At 40.9% G+C, this 20,495-nt stretch overlaps 1 protein-coding gene across 4 annotated transcripts in view; it reads right to left on the reverse strand.

The window, feature by feature from the left end:
* sema5a (sema domain, seven thrombospondin repeats (type 1 and type 1-like), transmembrane domain (TM) and short cytoplasmic domain, (semaphorin) 5A) overlaps window positions 1–20,495 on the reverse strand; it is a 136,732-nt gene that overhangs the window by 108,507 nt on the left and 7,730 nt on the right. For 3 of the 4 annotated variants that reach the window (XR_015084291.1, XM_086020966.1, XM_086020968.1), the window contains one exon: window positions 19,528–19,592. Coding sequence is in view for 1 of the 4 variants with exons in the window: in XM_086020966.1 (XP_085877092.1) it covers window positions 19,528–19,592 (65 nt within the window). In the remaining 3 variants the exon portion in view is untranslated. Of the gene's footprint in view, window positions 1–8,329; window positions 8,722–19,527; window positions 19,593–20,495 lie in introns of those variants that run through there. The other variant, XM_086020967.1, reaches the window with a different exon arrangement.

Here is a 20,495-nt window from a genome sequence, read left to right on the forward strand (position 1 = left end):
ATATGATCCGATTAGGACTTGTGTGTTCATGCATTACACTTTCGATCAGAACAAATTATTTTGACATGCGTAGATAGACCAAATATGCTAGAAATAGTAGTAGAGGAAGAAGCTGTAGCGACTTCCGTGTCAACAAAACATCGCTCCGTCCATTATCTACTTTAAACGTTATTTCACATATTTTTTCCGTTTGTGCTGTTACGTTGAGTTAACATTCCGTATTGGAGCTGCAAATGTACCAGTTCAGTCTTGGGCCCACTATGTCTTTCGATCGCTACTAGCTCCTGGGAATAAACAAGAACGTGTATACTGACATCACAGACGTGCGGTAAAGACGGTTTGTTCCGAAATTTCAGAAAAAGTGTTTACATGCACGCTGATCAGATTATCAAATTACAGAAACATTTCTCTTGTTCAGAATAAAATTTTGATCGGAATGGGCTTGATCTGGTTAGAATATTCAGAATGGGGTGTGTACATGAAGCATTTTCATTCGGATCAGGCTTCCCCGGACAAACCATTTTGTGGACGGTCGGACGGAGAAATCTTTTAAAAAGGACGAACTAAGCAAGGACGGAGGTAGGTTTTCGTCCATACCTCTAATCGTCCCTAACAGGGTCAAGTCCCATAGTCTACCTTCTAGTGGATGGCCATTTTACTGACGAGTGAAAAAAAAACACTGAAAGCTATGACCCGGAAGTGGAAGACGTTCATTCTCCTCTTAAAATAACATTGCCTTATTTTGCAATAATTATTTTTATTGCAAAATAACGTAATAAAAAGTGAAACAAAACCCGATAGTATTGTCTTATTACGCAATGTTAAATATTCTCGTGAAGTCCCCTGGCTTGCTCCAGTCCGCGTCATCTCCATCATCATCATCATCATCTTCATCATCACATCGCACAGTGGTTGCTGGCAGATAAAAAGCGCTCTTAGTTAAACAGTTGTAAACAATCCACTCACGATACTCCCAGCCGGTAAGTGGATGTGCATAGGAAATTAGCCTGCTAATGATCTTGAAATAATGTCATGCACGGATGCTTTAGGGCTAGGGTTAGGGTTAGGGTTAGTGTTAGATTCATATTCAGCATTTGGATTAAACAAATTAGAAATGTAAATCAGGATTTACATTTAACATTTTTTGGGGCGGTGGCAGACTGACAAGAGTGTCAGGACGGAACCGCTTTAAAAAGACGAGGACGGCCGGGTCGGAGGACAATCATTTTTATGAATAAGGACGGAGGGACATGAATGTGTGAGTGAAACGTTTCCCATATGCAATAACAGCTGCTTTGTTATTCACAGCCAGCAGCATTTGTCGGACCACACTCCACTTCTGTGGTTTCACAGCAAGAACTGTGGCACTATTGTGTCAACAATCAGGTCGGCAATGAGTTTGCCGGCGGCAATGAGTTTGCCCGTTAAAAGTGGATTTCCAGTGTGGACGCGGCTTTGGAGCACAATACACTCAGGGCCTAATTTACTAAATTTACAATTTACTCATTTCAAAGTTAGCCAACAAATGTGGAACCTGATCGAGTCACTGGGCACACCCAGAACTTCATCTGCCAAATGTACTGAAGAGCCGCACAGTTCAATAAATAATGAATAAATAAAATATTTTCTTGCGTCTGGGTCCTTTCAGGACACAATCGCAATCACTGTTGGCCTCTCCAGAGTTTTAAAGGCATAGGAGAGGATATTCAGATGCATCCAATACCCATGTATTTCGGGCAAATTAAATCAAACAAAACATGGCTTTAATATGGTTCCTGGATTCCCTAAAATGATGGGAATGATATACAGTATTTTGTTTGTGTAACTCAATATGTTTGTCTTTTCCACTAACACTTCCAATTCCATCACTTCCACAGTGAAAACCATCAAAACGCAAGCTCATTTTGTTGGGCCACCTGCACACCGAGCAATGTGGCTGAATGCGACTGAAATCACGAAAAAAGATTACACTTGGTGACTCTTCACACCATGCGATTAAGCACCACACATCTAACTGACATGCTGCAATGAAAAAAATGCGAACCTGTGTCAAGTTTTGAGGCTAAACAAAGTAAACTGTACTTTATTTTTTTTTTTTTTATGAATTATTTATTGTTTAGAGAGTGAGAATATTTTGAGAGGCTGTTGGTAATGATTGATCGCCCCAATCACTGAGTGCTTCTATGCATTTTGGAGGCTTGGACTCCATGTTTTGCTTTCTAGCCACAGGGACGTATGAAATTATAAATATCGTTGAGTATTTTTGTAAAACACAATACATACCACACTATAAAATTAAAACGGTTCTGGGTGGCTGGGTCTCGCTTGAAACGTTTTGGGGGGGAAAGCTCATATGCATTTTTGATTCGCTGTTCCATCTGCCATGCCGATCATTGGCAATTCAAGTTTTGAAGTTTTGAATTGCAGCAACACCTGTCGCCGACGGTGAATCATTCACGAAAACGATTTGCCGAACCCCACACAAAGCACGAACGCTCAGATGCTCAGTGTTTGGTGGGCCTCAGAGTGCCATTGAATAAACATGCAATTTAGCACCTGTTATTTGGGATCTTAGTACAAACTGTTCCTTTGCAACACAAACTCAAATAGGGTCTGACTTACACAATGAAGTCGATGTGAGGAAGGAAAAAAAATGTCAAGTGCTTAAGAGCTTTTTTCGCATCCTTGAGTAGAAAAATATCACTTTGATAGCACACAAATAACACTGCGAAGAAGTCAACACCACACCTCTGAAAGGGAGCTCAGACAAAGACCGACAAAATGGATTGCTTGCAATCATAACTAATTGAAGGCCACGACGGATAAGCAGTTTTCTACATTGGTGACGTCAGTGCGATACGAGCTGGCCTTTTTTTTCTTGAATGTTTTCCTTTGGCTTTCTCCTCCGTCATTTATCATGGAGCGCCGGGTGCCATCCTGTCTATTTCTTTGTCCCTGCACTACATCAGAAATTGTCTAGACCGCTGCCCCTTGAGAGAAACTTCTGCTCAAATGTTGAACAATTTCCCCTAAGCCTGATCGGGACAACCTGTCAACTTGACATCCCCGCGTATTATCCTCTGTGTTTGGATGATTCCTCATCCTTTTCCTGCATCTTTTGCATGCAAGAAGCAGGCGGCTCTACCCTTTTGTCTATTTGTCTGCTCAGTCACTTCTATCACCGCTGTCCAATCTTCCTTTTCTCAAACCCTCCTTTAATCTCCTTCTGTATCTGCCTTCCATTTTTCCTGCATCACAACCAGTGAGCCGCTTTATCTTTCAGATGTTATCGCAAACTTGGGTAGAGGGGTGGGATAAAACGAATGTAGCATGCTCCGCAATTTCCTTTCCCCATTCATCTGCTGAGCGATGCTTCCTCGCGCATCTTTGATTTCTCTTCTGGGGATATTGCTCTGATTAGCCTTTTCATAACGATTTCAAAGTCAAGTCATATGTTTTCATTTGCCAAATATTGCAGGAGGTTTTTTTTTTTATTTTTTTATTCACACGCGCACAATGCTCAGATGGGAGCGGCTTTCTGCTTTTCTGTGGCATTACAAAGTTCTAAACACATCACATCAAAGCGTGCGCCTTATCACGTAATGATATGCTCTATAAAGATGAGACGCTGTGTCTCAAGGACCCACCGTGAGTCAGGGGGGACAGAAAATCCCACGAAAGACATCTCATGTGAAGGCAAAAAATAAATAAAAAGCACGCTAGAAACATAAGAATGCAAAAGCAATCACTTGCTACTAATTGAACTGACTATACATAGCACAACAAGTTACAGTCTCTCAGGAGAGACTAGTTTTACCTCGGTGGATCATGAAGTGGGGTAAATCCGTTGTGTGTCTAGAGAAACCTAGTCAAGCGTCAAATGATGCTGTGGCTTTCGGATTTTAAAGTCATTCCTTTCCCGCGTAAATAGGGCGGCGGGAACGCAGGAGTATTTGACCTTAGAATTCGAACATCGTACACATTTTGTCAACAAACAAACAGGAGCACCTTCCCGTAGACTCACCCTGTACTCCTCACTATACTCACTTGGATTCAATTGTAAAAAAGAAGTGAAAAACGAAAAAGTAATGACACATATTGGATAAGTAATGAATGTTGACAATAAAATTGTACACAATTATCTTTATAGGGGCATTTTTTTTTTTAGTTGCCATTTCTGTAGTGGCGTCTGTTCTACTAGACCAGGGATGACCCAAATGGTGTCCACGGACACCAGGTAGCCCCAAAGGACCACATGAGGCCTGTTCTAAAAATATCTTGCTATTCAGATGCGTTGCTATTCTTTTTTTTTTTTTTTTTTTTTTTTTTTTTTAAATCAAACTGGCATGGTTGTAAGTTTGGAAGTGGCAATATTTTAAAAAGACTAGCGTTGTTCAAAGGTCATTATAGTAGCACATGAGCAAATCATATCGTGTTGGTGACACTATGCCTCATTTTATTTCTTCATGCATTGTCTACTTGAACAAATAAACACCTCACCTCAAACAACCACGACCTACTCCACAAAGAAAAAAAAAACAAAAGGTCAATACAGGTCAATGGAAAAACAACATATCACACAATACTATAAAGAACATTAGAAAGTATTCTATGTAATTATGTAACATAATAATGTAATGTATCAACCAATCAATATAACCTATATCATCATTTTGAAAAAAAAAATACAGTGCGCTACAATTTATGATCAGTGTCTCTTGAACCTTTCCAACAGCCTCTTGGCTTAATCCTCCTTTGAAAAAAAAAAAAAAGGCTCTGGGGATTACTTAAATGATGACCCAAATAGAGCCATCCGCCTCTTTACAGGAATCTTGCTTAAAAGACAGATTCCTGTGCTATTTGAGGGGAGTCTGAGGTTGAGCTGTGAAGAGCTTCCACGCTGTAACAGTTCTGGCAGGTCAACGCCGCTTAAGTGGCGCTAATTCCTCCTGACGTGTGGACATGTTTGCTACAAACCACAGACATTTATTCTTGGATAGATGCAGTGGTGACAGCTCAGTTAATAGTGTAGCCAGCATCATGTTGGATACAATGCACATCTCCGCTGGGACCATGAACTCCAAAGACCTCCAACATGTGTAAATCAAAATTAGCATCAAGATCACCACTTGGTGTACCTAATATTGTGGCTTTTGAGTGTAAATAAAGAGGAGTTAGTTTAGAGCTTCCAAATAAGCTCGATGGCAACTGTCTGGCCTGGGCAATGGCCTTTCTAGAAGTGCAATAGATGGTCAGTCCACTGATGAACTGGTCACCATGGCAACATTGTACCATCCCACTACACAACAACAAGGAGAGACCCGTTTGCTTAGAAAATGCATAGAGTAGAAAATACGTTGCTGTTCTCTTCAATGAACTCACAATGCCATGGGGTGCTCGTAGCATCGATATTTGGAATGATATGTTTTCGAGTGGAATGAACTCATCAGTGGTAGTGGGGAAAAGGGGAGGGATGAAATAATGGGGTTAAAGTGGTTATGGTGTACAAATAGAGAATGGCGGGAGTAAGCACAGCAACGAAGAAGTGGCAAACCACTTCAACTTTTGTCTGGCTTTACTTACAAGGAGACTTTGCAACAAGAAAATCTGTGTATTTCAATTCAAAGTGGTGGAATGTTGAGCAAGCAGTTAAGAAAGAATACGTTTATATGACGATGAAATAAAAACAAAACTTAACGTGCCTCTAAAGTCAAACAAAATTGGGGGATTGGCATTATGTGCAAAGTCATTATGGATGATGACAACGCAAATTGCTTCCGGTCAAAAAGGGGGAAAATGGAAATTATTGTGACAGAGGAATGAGTCTACCTGCTCAGTACAATATCATGGTCATGTTCCTTCTGCATTAGGTATTTTTTTTTCCTTTAATGTTACATTCGTGCCTGCAGAGTTAAAGCGGAAGTTAACTCAAACATGTTTTTTTCAAGAATATGTTTGAGGCAGGCCCACTTAGTTGAAAGACGGCATTCTGATTAATTTTGTGTTTGTGGAATATGAGTTAAGCAGCAAAATGCACTCGTTTTTAGCCATCTCCGGGGTCAGCCATTTTGTCACTTCTGTCGACTGAAAATGACATCACAACTGCTCACAACGACCAATCACAGCTCAGATTCAGAAAACAGGTCAGCCGTGATTGGTCATTCTGAGCAGTTGCGATGTCATTTTCAGTCGACAGAAGACAAAATGGCCGCCCCGCCGAGATGGCTAAAAACGAGTGCATTTTTCTGCTTAACTTACATGCCACAAACGCAAAATGAATAAGAATGCCGTGTTTCAACTAGTGGGCCTGCTGGGAACATATTCTTGAAAAAAAATATGTTTGGGTTGACTTCCGCTTTAATAATGGTTTCCCTGTGGTGACACTTTGAGCCTGGAACTCATTAATTCACTTTACATTATTTTCCTATAAGAAAAAACAGATTTTAAATGAGAACTTTAAATACACCAGCATCACTGAATGCATTGTTTTCCAATCTTCGAAGTTCTAATGTAAATTACAGGCTGGGCCATTAGGCATTGACGATGTCACTTTGGAACATTGCACACATATAAACCAGCTGCTGAATGTCTTTTGTATTTCATATTTGGGGAAAAGTCGTCTTTGAGTTCCATTAAAACCCGTCTAATGTTAATGGACCATTACGAATAAAAGATAAAACAAACTCGTTGGCGCGGTGACAAAGCTAGAATGTGTGTGTGTGTGTGTGTGTGTGTGTGTGTGTGTTTGTAGGTTAAGACAAAGTAGCCCACAGCCCCATGGTGCATATGTCAGATAAATAAGCCACCAAAAGACCTTAAAAGAGCACTGACGGGGCCAGAGGGTAATGACTGTTTAGTTTACATGTGCATGATAATGCCTCTCCACTTTCACTCCCAGTGGGACTGGAACCCCCCCCCCCCCCCGAGGGAAGCCACATCACAAAGGTCAGCCACAATAGGCTCGTCATTCAGGTGGTCGTCATGGCGACCGCACAGCTCGCGGCCACAAGGGTCATTGTCATCAAGGCATTCTCCCGGCGAAACTAATTGCTGTGTTTATGTGTCGGGACTCAAATATCCATCATGCTGATTTAGCATGATGCAAAGGAACGCGAGTCTGGAATGAGCATTACAGTCATCCAGGATTTCTCATCATATTTTGACAACTTTCATGCAGTGCTTTCATGCTGTAACTTTGCATTTTTCTGTTCTTCGGCATCTAATAAAGACCAGGATACTGGGAATCTAAGCTAATTCCACCATCTGGATGTGTGTCTTGGGCATCCTCACGGGTCTGAGGTTGTAATATTAGCGCAGGCTGACTATCGCTAGCACGGCGAGGACAATGGGGAAAAAGTACGTGTCGTATTACAAAAATAGATGTGCAAAAGTTTCTTTTAATAGATGGCTGGCACTGAAACAGTTGTCCGGTGTGTGGTCGCTGCTGTGACTTTCCGAGGCCTCATGTGTGGTGCCATTGAGATCGGTGACATTATTCAATCGGGTGTTGAAGGCACAGTGCTCTTTTTAAAAAAGAAAATCAGACAGGAAGCATTATGGCACAATGGGATTTTTTTTTATGTTGATCCCGTGTATAAGCATGAGAAGTGCTAGTGGTTTAAAAGTTGATTTAAAAAAAGTTACCACTTCAATAGATTTTAGATAATAGTTTGTGTGATTTCAGAAAAAAAAAAAAGTGTGATTAAATCCTTAAATGCCATCCAATCCACGTGCTTCCTCAAAGGTTACAAACTACGCTTTGTGTATTCAATGAAGCAACAGCTGCATTTTTGCATGCAGAACATGCAAACAGAAGAACATTCAAACAGATAAGGCAAATCAAAAGGAATACTTTGAAGCAAATTACTCCACAAAGCTGCTAAAACCACAATAAAGAACAGTGGAAAATGTTCATCTATTCACATATCAAGTAATACTTCAGCCTCCTTCGCATGTCAATTTCTCATAACCATCCTCTACTGTCATATGGAAAAGTGGAGCAGAAGTGAAACACTATTTGTTGAATGGGTCAAACCTGCTGGAGGAGCCGGCACTCTGCCAGCGCCACCAAGTGGCCACAAGCGGCGAAGCCTCGTTTAAAAACTTCTAAAAAACGGATTTGAGGCGATGTGCGGCTGTTTAGTCACCAGTGTGCCAAATGAATGCATGTCATTTTTGCGACTTGAGTGGATGATGCAAGTTCAACCAAGTACACAATTTAAAGCACGAGGGAAAAGTAAATGGCTAAAAAAAAAAAATGCAGCTGCATTACCTACCATGCTCAGAAAAAGGAAAGGACAATTAAATTATAGAAGACTGCTTTTCTTACCTGGTGAGGTGGTCAACTCGCAGTCATTTAGTTGAGATCCACGCTGCGTGTCTTGTCTGTGCAGTAGAGCAGTGAAGAAGAACAAAGATGAATATGCATATATCCTCAGTTTGCGCCGCCGCGTCTGCTCGGGACAGAAGCTCAGCCTCAGCCAAAGTGTCTCACAGCAGAACCTCCTCCCGGACCTCTTGCTTCTATTTCTGACCCACGCAGGAGAGCGCGCCGCGCAGCGTGGCTTGAAACCGGACACCGCGCCAGAGACAATGTGCCTCCCCCCGGGGAGAGAAATGGAATGGGAGGAGTGAGGGTGTGTAAGACCCAAACGAGAGAGAGGAGGGGAAGACAACTTTACTCAAGCTAGAGCTCGTGTAGGAGGATAGCGTGAATGTTTTCGGCGCGCGCATCAGTGCAACTTGTGCGCGTGGATCTGTGGGTGGACGATGCGTTTCTCCTCTTGGCGCGTCCTCGGGGAGACGTGGCAGCCAGCGGCGCACAGCTGTCCTGCAGGTGGACAAGGAGGGAAGCGAAGCCAGCGAGAACCACTGGAGCAACCAGTGGTTAGATGGGTGGGATTTGGAAGTGTGACTCTGAAGATGAGGTTCCGTTTGTAATGTGGCTCACGGTGAAAATAGATATTTTTTTCACTTGTAGCTTCAAACTTCAAAATGCTGAAAAACTGGTGTGAATTTTTGAGTCACTTTTTTTGCACATTCAAACAATATTATTGTATTATTATAACTTAACTACCATAGTTAAACTATTTAACTAGTTAAAGTGGGAATGCACTCAAGCATATTTTTTTCAAGAATATGTCCTATGCAAGCCCACTAGTTAAAACAAAGCATTCTGATAAATATTGCATTTGTGGAATAAGAGTTAATCCACTCGTTTTTAGACCTCTCTAGGGGCGGCCATTTTGTCACTTCTGTCGACTGAAAATTACATCACAACTACTCAGGGCTCAGGTAACGACCAATCACGGCTGGCCTGTTTTCTGAAGCTGAGCCGTGATTGGTTGTTTTGCTGCTTAACTCATATTCAGCAAATGCAATATTAATCAGAATGCCGTGTTTCAGCTAGTGGGCCTGCTGGGAACATATTCTTGAAAAAAATATGTTTGGGTTGAATTACTCTTTAAATATTAACGGTTACACTTTATTCAACACACATGTTGTCTATATGTCTATATCGCTATGCTGAAATCTAAATATTAAATATAAATGTAAATGTTCAATCTAAATTTAATTATTAAATTATACGCTAAAAATAAATCTAGATGTTTGTGGTGAGGTCACACAAACTATTTAGCTAATATACAAATTGTAACGCCAAGATGTTTTAAACAACTAAAATAAAAGCTCAAGGAGGTCAAAGGTTTTTTACAGTGTCAAATACTATAGAAAAAGTACATCTTGTCTGGTTGCCCATGAACATTATCATTCCTTCGTGTCATTTCATTCTCAGGGCATTGAATCGATTGCAACTTTTTCAGTTGAGCCTCTGTACAAAAAGCCCCCTCTACCATAAACGTCCAAAATTACCATTTCAGGTCACTATCAGGTTCTTCAATGTGATCGAAAACAACAGAAATGAAAAGAAAGAATATTTACTGTTATATATTTCACATTTAATCTGCGGAATTGCATCCATCCACCTTCTACAGCACCTACAATAAGCGTAGGTGTGAAGGTGTGAACCTAGCCTTAGCGAGTGGCTAAGATGGCTGCCGGTGGCTTCACTTCTCGCTACGGTGAGTAAGCGTCATTGTTAATCCATATAAGTATGTGCTTGAAATTAGCATAGCTCGGGCTTGCTTTAGCAACAATGAAAGATACCGCTTGTCGAGGTGTGGTCCGTTTTCTGTCTACTTCACTGGTAATAATTGCCCTATTTTACGACCTAATATTGATAATGATCTAACGACACTTTCAAGATGAACTCATTTTAATATTTTGAGTAATTTATATAATACAGTATTGTGGATTACAAAATGGAATACAATATACAATACATTTTTATTTATATAACGCATTTCATAACAGCTAGAGCTGTAACAAAGCACTTTACATACAAACAACCATAATACAACAAAATGGAATCAATAGATGAACATAAAACACTATATACAATAGGCACCGGAAAAGAGCCGGAAATTTCAGGTGATGCAATGTGATGCGGGAGTATAAAGAAGCCTTGAGTCGGTGTTGTTCGGCATCTCACACCCCAACAAAGCGCAAAACGCAACGAGATGCCAACAACCTCAACGTTGGAGTTATTGCGTTTCCAGACAACAGAATCACTGGAAGCTAGCCTTGAACCTGTCCAACCTTTTCTGCAACTACTTTGTTGGTGTACGGCGGTTTCATAATCAAAACAACACTGGAGTCACTTGAAGCAAGAGGAAAAAAAAAATGATTGACAGCAGTGTGTTTTTGTCCTTTTGTGTGCCTTAATCATTCCATCCCTGGTTCAATTACCTGTTTATCCCTCAGTGAATGGACCACCATCAGGCTCCACACTCCTCGAGAATCGTACGCGCAGCTTTAGTGTTGCAACGCAAAGTGTGTGGGTGTGAGTGTGTCTTGGTGTGCGCGCACCAGCCTGTTAATACGTTTCATTGTCGAAGAAGGCAACCTGCTTCAGCGCAAGCTGTATACTTCGTACGCACATATAAAGTGCCGACTTCTAATGTTGCAGTGGAGATGTGAGTGGCCTCCCCCTGCGGCACTCGCTACCCTGCCGTGAGAGACGCAAAGGAAGTCGAGATGCGAAATAGTCAACACATCGTAATGGCGACAATGCACGGTGGATTTTAATATAGTAAACCGGCTTTGCATACATTTGTATTGGAAGTATGTTAATGAGGCCTCTTAGTATTTTCACATGCATAATAACTACAGCCGAGCCAGCACAAATAGGTATGAGCTCAGCGGGAAGTGGACAGATTAGTCGGCTTTACCACTCTATAATAGAGCTTGAAGTCAATTACGTGCCAATCGCGCGTTTTGGCTTGAACAACACTCGTCGACAGCAAAAGGTGAGGAGGGCGGTGGGTCCGTGCAGAAAACTAGCAGTGGTGCCTCAAGCGTGTGCAGATATTTGACTAAAATTGACATAGCACTATTACTTAAAAAACATGCAACTTTCCCCTCAATTTAATATAATGACGGGCATTCCTGTCCATCCGTCCTGGACGGACACCCTTTTTGGGGACGGAGGACAGAAGACAAGAGGTTTTTTAAAAAAGATGGACGAAGCAACGATAGAAGTGGGTTTTAGTCCGTCCCGGTAATCGTCCCTAATCGGGTAAAGTACCGAATGACATGTTGTGTAGGGTTCTTTTAAAAAAGACAGACTACTGTTCTCCTTTTTTTTTTCTTTTTCATGTGCATCCCTGCAGTAACATTGTACTCACAGGGATAGTCTGCCCTCTAGTGTTTCAAAGCATGGAATACCATTGATTACACCACAGGGCGCCCATTTCACCGACAAGGGAAAAGGAGGATAGCAATTTTGTTTTCTTAACTAACTGTTAACATTTATCCCTTTGAATGTGAAGAATGTCCTTGTCTGGGACATCTCTACAGCATAAAAATCACTGCAAATCGTCATTCATGCTCATGCCAGCGGCGCCATACACTTAAAATGGAAATCAACTCAACTTCAAAATGCTGAAAAACTGGTGTGAATTTTGGAGTCACTTTTTTTTGCACATTCAAACAATATTATTCAACTGAACTACCACAGTTAAACTATTTAACTAGTTAAAGCGGAAATGCACTCAAGCATATTTTTTTCAAAAATATGTCCTATGCAAGCCCACTAGTTGAAACACGGCATTCTGATTCATATTGCATTTGTGGAATAAGAGTTAATCCACCCGTTTTTAGCCATCTCCTGCGGCGGCCATTTTGTCACAGGTAACGACCAATCACGGCTGACCTGTTTTCTGAAGCTGAGCCATGATTGGTCGTTACCTGAGCCCTGAGCTGTTGTGATGTCATTTTCAGTCGACAGAAGTGACAAAATGGCCGCCCCCAGAGCTGGCTAAAAACGGGTGGATTAACTCTTATTCCACAAACGCAGTATTTATCAGAATGCCTTGTTTCAACTAGTAGGCTTGCATAGATCATATCCTTGAAAAACAAGGTTTGGGTTGACTTCCGCTTTAAAGCTACAACCCAGAAGTGGAAGTCTTTAGCTCTCCTACTAAATAAATACCACTGCGTTATTTTGCAATAATTATTTTAATTGCAAAATAATGCAATAAAACTGAAAACTTGTTGCATCATAATGGAAAAGTTTTGCAATAAAACGCAATAGTATTACGTTATAACGCAATCTTGGCTAAATGTTATCTTGGGTGACACTTAAACAGCTGCAAACACGTCAAGATACACCCAGCCGCAAAGTGGATGTGAATAGGAAGTTAGCCAGCTAATACAATTTCGATAATGTCACGTCGTGCACTGGTGTATTTTTTTTTTTTTTTTAGGGGGGGGCGGTTGTAAGGACGGAAGTGCTTTAAAAGGACTAGGATAGACAGGATTGGAGGATGATTATTTTTATGAATAAGGACGGAGTGATGGTCATTGTAAATAATGCATACTGTAATTCTATTTTGTAGGTGTAATGCTGAATGATGCGTTAGGAGGCAGTTAGATTTCAGTTGAAGAACATCTTTTGGCAAATGTGCGCGCGCACTCACATCTGCTTTGACCTCGCACAACTTTTCCTTTTCACGTCAGGAATTTCAGCCTTTCTTTCTCACTGCATGCTTGGCTCGCGTGCACAATAGATGTGTTACTTGCTCACGGCCAAAGTCGTAACCCGTGGAGCTCCGGCTACGTTTCAGAGTCTTCAGCTGTGAGAGGTGCAGCGAGCGGGCAAGTTTTCATCCTTAAAAAAAACAAAATACAAACAAAAAAACAAACAAAAAAAAGAAGTGTATCTCAAGGCGCCGTAAGGCACAGTGATGGATGATTGTTTCTCTCGGAAGAAGCCTCATACAAATGGAATCAAATCTATGCTTTGTGTACTGTACAGTTTGTGTATGTGTGCGTGTGTATGTTGTTTTGGCATTTTTGTTTTGATGTGAGGGAAGCCAATTCAAGTTGCTTGGCAACCCCATATAAACTTCAGGCTGCCTCCTTTATTTCTCCTGGTCCTTGCGCGTGTGTATGTGTGTGTGCGTGCGTGAGTTTCATTATTTAGGCTTTTGAAGACATGTTTTTGCTCGTCCATGCGCCGGAGTGACCAAATATTTTCAAAGTACTGCCATGATGAAAGATGCTGAAAGGCTGCTTTTATCTTACGAAGGCACAACGTTAATGGGAATACTAATCCCTGTGATGTCAGCTTCTAGTGAGACTTCATTCTCATAATGCATTTTTTTTTTCCAAAATAAATGAATGAATTACCTTTTCTTTTTATGAAAATATGATATGTGATTTGTTGACAAAATCCACCTTTAATCCCATTCCAACTTTTTGCTGACAAATTAACCTATTTTGGAGAGGACAAATTGTGATTATTTCATAAGGTTAGGATATTTTGCTAACAGAAAAATAATCCATTCTCATAACAATATAGCTGTGTCAGTGCAACTTTTTTGAATCCCCCCAAAAATACAAATCACTTTATTTTATTTTAACAATTTATCAACAAACAAAGTCATAACTTTATTCTTGTACACTTTAATCTAGACAAAATACTTTTGTGGCCACCTTTGACTTTTTTTCTCCACAAAAGGAGGACTTAATTCCTGTAACATTAAAACTTTCCTGCCCAAAAAACTTGACAGCATGACTTTTCTCAACAAAATTCAACTTTTAGTCAAATCATTGTTATTTTCTTGTATGAATTCACCCACATAAAACATTAATGTTTTCCTTGACAAAAAAACCCAACAACATCAACAGTAAATTGAGCTTTGTGGACTGAAATTTGAGCTTTTCCACCAAGCGATTCGTCATGCAGCCTCATCTCAGCACTTTTCAAGCCTTAGGTCATCCCACAACTTGAAAACAACCACTGGAGACACACCTCCACTCACCTTTGCTGACAGATAGCAGCAAGTGAAATACACTCCCTCTCACACATACTGTATGTCGACCTGATGGGAGTGCTGAAGGTGATAAATGGGAGAAGAAAAGCAGTAGGAGTAGTGAGAATTGGGATGAATGAAGCAAGTGAAAACAAGGAAAATGGCAAAGGCCATTCCAGCCGTGAAAGCGCACAGCCATTTCTCATCCTCAGCTAACGCGCTCAATGAGCCATCCAAGCCACGACGCCGCGTCATCCCTCAGCCTCACTGTGGCCCTGCAGCGGTATCGGCCATGGCCTTGAGGGGTCCACAGTCTACTTCCGCTGTCACACTACGTCGGAGAAGGATTGGACGATGAGGCCATAAGTGTCACTGACTAGGAGGAAGTATGTGTGCCACCGGGGAACTGTTAAACTCAGCACAAAATTATTAAGCGGTTAATTTATCAGTGAAGCACTAAGGAATAGTAGGCAGTGCTGAAAGGAAAATTGGTGAATAAAGTTTTACAAGAAATAAAGATTAAATGCTATGAACATAATGGAGGGTAACAAATTAAAACTGCTGCAAGTGTTTTCTGTTGGTATTGTGTTAAGCTAGTAATGCTTCTCCAGCAAAGTCTACATTTTCCAAACCACTACTTGGGCCCGTAGAATTGTATCAAATCCAAATGTAAACACCCAAACTTTAAATTCATAAGATTGAGTTGATTTTTCAAGTAAGATAACATGAAATTAATCAGATATAGAGTCTAGTCCGGTGTTGAATAGAGTAGCTGAAACCGGTTCTTGAGGACAAATAAAAGCATCTCAACAGAAAATAACTTTGATAGAAGTTAGTCGCCTTGGAATACTGAATACAACTTGAATACAAGTCCTGAAGTTTCTTAACATTTGCAGCATTTAAGTTGCTTTCTAATATTCAAATAAAAGTATTCACAAAAATAAGAGAGTGGTTAGAATTTTGGCCAAGCCAAATTCACTTTTGAACAGGTGACTTTACAGTGTGTAAACCACTGTGGCACATAGACAGCTGGAGGTGCCAATCATAAGACCTTCGAAAGGAGCATTCAAGTCAGAGGTCCCCAAACTACGGCCCGTGGGCCTGATACGACAATACCAACCCCCTGAACCATATCAGAATATTATGATTTGATTTTTTCAGTCTGGCCATGCAACAGAGACTAATACACGCAGACAGGGTTTAAGGTTCCCCCCAGTGCAATATAAGCCTGGCGGGCTTTCTTGTTGGAGTGTGATGACAAACGAGCCGTGCATATTCCTTTTCGACATTGGGTTAAGTTGTATTACAGTACAAATTGACGAGTTTGAGCGACTTTTTAATCGCACTTTCAACATCCCGGACGAGATAATCCTGGACCTGCGTGGATTGTTGTCAGGTCTGTAAATCGCCTTAGGTGGCGGAGGCAACGTGAACAAGAGCAGAGCTGCCAAGATGAGCTACGTGGCTAGGCTAAGGTAATGCTAACCACTCAAACTTCGCTGCAAATCCACTCTACCTCCGACTCCAGACTTGACACACAGAATGGATGATTTGGAGCAACAACTAATGGGAAATCGCTAAATTCTGAATTGTTGCATTTTATTACTCACGGAAACCTGGCTACGCGCTCAGACACTATGCTTCAGTGGAACTGTAAAGTGAATCTCCAAGCAGTCACGATTTTTGACAGCAGTCCCAAAACTCAGTTGAAAAATTGAGCTGTCAGGATGTGGACCTCGTGTTTTAAAGTAGTCAGAGATTAAAAGGACGGTTTGGCTTCCACGCAGGGTCATGATTTTTAACAGTCTTTATAAAATTGAGGAAAAATTCAAATACAAGAACCTGTGACGTCGGGTTTTAAAAATGTCAGCTTTTCAAAGTAGGGTTTAAAAGGTGAGTTTAGCTGCCAAGTAGTGTGCCCATTTTCAACAGTGGCTACAATCTTTGGTCAAAAACTTCAGTCCTGGATCCCAAAACCCCTGTGTCCAAGGTCAAGGGGGGGGGGGCTGGTGGGGGACGGTGACACCGACTAACCCCCGTAAACAGCTGCAGTTACTAATCAGTAGGGCTTTCAAAGAAACATTTGAGGTTTCAAAGATGATTTATTTCCAAGCGGTCATGATTTTTGACAGCTGTCCCAAAATTGAAAGATGAAAAATTCTGCTGTCAGGATTTGCGACCTCAGGTTTTAAAGCAGTCAGGGATTAAAAGGAGGGTTTGGCTTCCACACACGGTCCTGATTTTTAACAGAGGTTATAATATTGAGTAAAAATTCAATTGCAAAAATGTATACCGGTAATCTCTGGTTTTAAAACAGTCAGAATTTCAAAGTAGCGTTTAAAGCAGCACTGGGCAAGAAATCGACCTTAATAAAAAAAATGTATTAACTCTTTTGATGAAACATTGACTTGCAAGTAGTTGAATGGGACTTTTGTCATGCCCTGGGGGGGGTCTGTATCATTTTTTCTGGCACTAAGAAACTTTGAGGAGGATGGGATCCACCCTGGCATACAAAATTTTAAAAAAATACAAATGTCCTGAATTGCTTTACGGCATACTCACTTCCTCCTTTTGCTATAAGGACGGATGTCGATTTGAACGTCTACGCGCTATTACTGGTGTCACGGCAGAAGCCCCAATACAAACAAAAGTATTAGATTCATTGCATCATCGCTATTCATCTTTCACACAGCCACTGGAAATAGAAATGTAATTCAGTCCAACTTGCAGGCCAGCAAGAGCTCAGGATGTCACGACGCTACGCGCTGGCGCGCATGGGAAAGGTGGTTGGCTTTTGTCAAAACACTACCGCCTTTGTCCACATGGCGTCGCCATACTCAACAAAAATTGACATGACACAGTGTTGCTTTAATAGAAAAATGTTTAAGGAAATATTTTGTCCGTGATCACTGACTTCTCAAGTTTCTGACAGCAACACAGTGTTGCAATGCACCATAGCCACATGACAAAGTGTGCAAGGAGTCTAGTCTTTCAAAAAGTCTTTCAGTTCATCAATGGACTGAATGACATCATGAAATGGAGCAGTTTAGTCCCAGGGGATCAGCTCCTCATCTTTTTTGTTGTTCAGGCTAAAACTCTCGCTTATGATATTTGTCTTTGTCCACCCCTTTTGTCCCGTGATGCATGTACAGTCCTTTGTCTTTCCATCGCCATTGGTGAGTGGGCACCGTTAAAGGTCTAGAGAAAGAGATGAACTCTGTGAAATTCAATCATGGGAATTGAACGTTTGGAGGCATGAGGTCTCTGGCCCAAGGGCAGTTTGAAGATTTAATTAATGTCAAAATGAGGAAGCTGGAGCCTGCAAAGGACAAGCACCTATGTGGACACAGTTCTACACAAAAGAATGCTGTCTTCTGGTTTGTCTGTCTGAAGAAGATAGTACATTAGCAGGCAGTAGTTTTATTGCAACAAAATTCAATTGAAGTGAAGACAGCTATGCAAAATCTTGCCATGGTTGACTTGATAAAAAAAATAAAATAAAGCCACTTATGGAAGGAGTGTGTAATCCACAGTGCGGGACAACTGGCACCATCCTGAGCATTGTAATCATCTCAAGGCACATGCAGCAGCACGCAAATACAGAATGTATACATTCATAAAACCAATGTTTGAGTTTAAAATGATATTTTTTGAAATAGATATATGAAATATTTTTTGATAGCCCATCAAAACCATGTTTTTTGCCTCACCTATATTGGGGTTTCAACTGATGTAAGACAGGAGGAGATAAAAGTAGCAAATGATGTGCAATAACTGTTCATTAGTGTCTGACTACACCTGCAACAGGGACTATTTGCAGAGCAGGGGCGGAGCCATGGGTGGGCCTGGGTGTGCACAGACCCACCCAGATTGAGAGACTGCCCACCCTGTGAGATTCATGATTTTTATTATTATTTTGAATTATTATTAAATTATCTTTTAATTTGCATTTTGTTGTGGTTTTTTCAAAATTTGTATTGAATATTTAGAATGGCATAATTGTGGTTGTCTCAGGAAGATCGGCACTTCATATTCAGTTTGTCATTTTATTTGAATATATGAGAGAAATATTTAGGAGCACCCAGATTTTTCCAGGCCCACCCATGAGCCACCTTCTGGCTCCGCCTCTGTTGCAGAGAGAAATGTATTCTCTTCAGTGCCATCTTAAGTTACAGGATAACATCACACATGTGATATGTATACATATAAACCCCGCCTACCTACAGCTGGGATAGGCTTCAGTGCACCCACGACCCTGCTGAGGATAAGTGGTTCAAATGGATATACATACTGTACATAATTATTATAATACATATGGAGGGGGGGGATATCTTGTCTGTGAAGTCATAGTACTTTTTCCGGGTTCTGTGACATGGGTAACATAAGATAACCAAATACGCATACTTTGGTTCAATGTGTCTCTTTAGATATCACAGAAATGACTCTCGTATATGCCCCATAAAGGAAAACATAATGGAATCAGCAGGACAGAAATAGCACGCTGAATGTGCGTTAAAGGACAATTATCCCAGCCATTACCGGGGTATTATCATTTCCTATTATTCTCAGTAATGCAGAGATCCCCTTTCTCCTAATGAGCCCGCAATATGGAAGAGGAACTCATTAGAAAGAATTGGAAACGCAGACATTCATCAACTGCGCACTTGTTCCGTAGGGGACACATTCGCCATTTTTCTCTTGAGTAACGAGTGATGTTGACAAGAGAAGGGGAGACTTGGGCGAGGGTTTTTCCACCACAACTTATAAATTAATTCATTTTAATTAGCGCTGGTTCTCGAGGTTAGAATCCGCAAGCAGTGTAGTCAAGGAAGTCCACTTGTGTTTTAATCGAATCAATCAAAACAACATAACGATGGGGCACTTTTCATACAGAGTCTCCCCCACAAACTCTCCCCCAAAATCGACTGTTCGGGAGCACAGGAGTCCCTACAGGACAGCGTGGACTCTATTTTCCTTTGTGGGGGAAGCACAAAGCCCCTGAATTACACTTAGCAATTATTATGCGGACCTGTGCAGAGTCATCACCAAACACAAATATGTCCTACAACCACTGCATCGACAACTTCACAGACGAATCAAATATGCGCCATATATCAGAAGCATCCAACAAAATTCAATCAGCTCTGCTTACCTTTTTGGCTCTGATGTAATAATGATGTTTGGTCAAATGTTGCACTTCCCCCATCCACTTGCAGACTGTAAAAGAATGGCACGTGCATGAAACCACTCGCTAATTTAACCATTCACATTAGATTAAATCACAAAAAAAGGACATTTCCCTACAAATTAATATTGAGAGAAAACGGTTTTATTTTACTAGAATACTGTGACAAGGACAAAGTCATATTGCAAGACATGAGTAAAAGTATGTTTTAAATAAAACAAACAAAATAGCTGTGTGTAAATGTCAAAATGGGGGTGAAATCTCTTTGGCTTTGGCTTTCAACATGACCTCCGTGAGTCACATTACTCCTTTTCCAGGCTCTGCGGGCCTGTCATCGTTGGATAGGATGAAAGCAAATAGCCCAACACTTCCATTAAAGGGGTGCCAGACGGATAGATGGAAAGAGCTTGTGTGAAGTAAAGGTGCCTATGAAAGCAAAAAGTCTAACATTGGACTTCTATCTGACTGACTTTAAATTGGATTGAATAATAAAAAAAATTAAAAAACATGTATTTGTGCACTAAATATAAACATGCAACAAGTGGAACCTGGAAGATGGTGACATCATTCTTGTGAAGGACGAAGACCGAGAATCACAATCGCGCTCCCAATCAAACAAGAAGTGCTCCGAAAAGTGAAGATCAAGGTCACGCGTGATCAGAGCACAAAGACGCTCTCCAGACCCGTCTTATAAAGTGCATTCTTCTTTTGTCTCACGATTGTGTACGGTATGTGAATGTTATCCTGTCATGGCGTTGTTGAATTAATGCCAGGAAAGGAATGTATAGGAACTTTCAGATGTTGCATTTCCTGGCTGAGGGCATAGGTGCATTGTAAATTACTCTCAGCTATAAGAAAACGTTACAAAAAGTGAGACACTAAGATGTTTTTCTCTCCTAAATGGCTGTACAGAAGATTGTGTATCTCTCTACCTA

Source organism: Filicampus tigris, chromosome 21 (genome assembly GCF_054856515.1).
Source record: "Filicampus tigris isolate MCC_2025a chromosome 21, RoL_Ftig_1.0, whole genome shotgun sequence".
NCBI lineage: Eukaryota > Metazoa > Chordata > Actinopteri > Syngnathiformes > Syngnathidae > Filicampus > Filicampus tigris.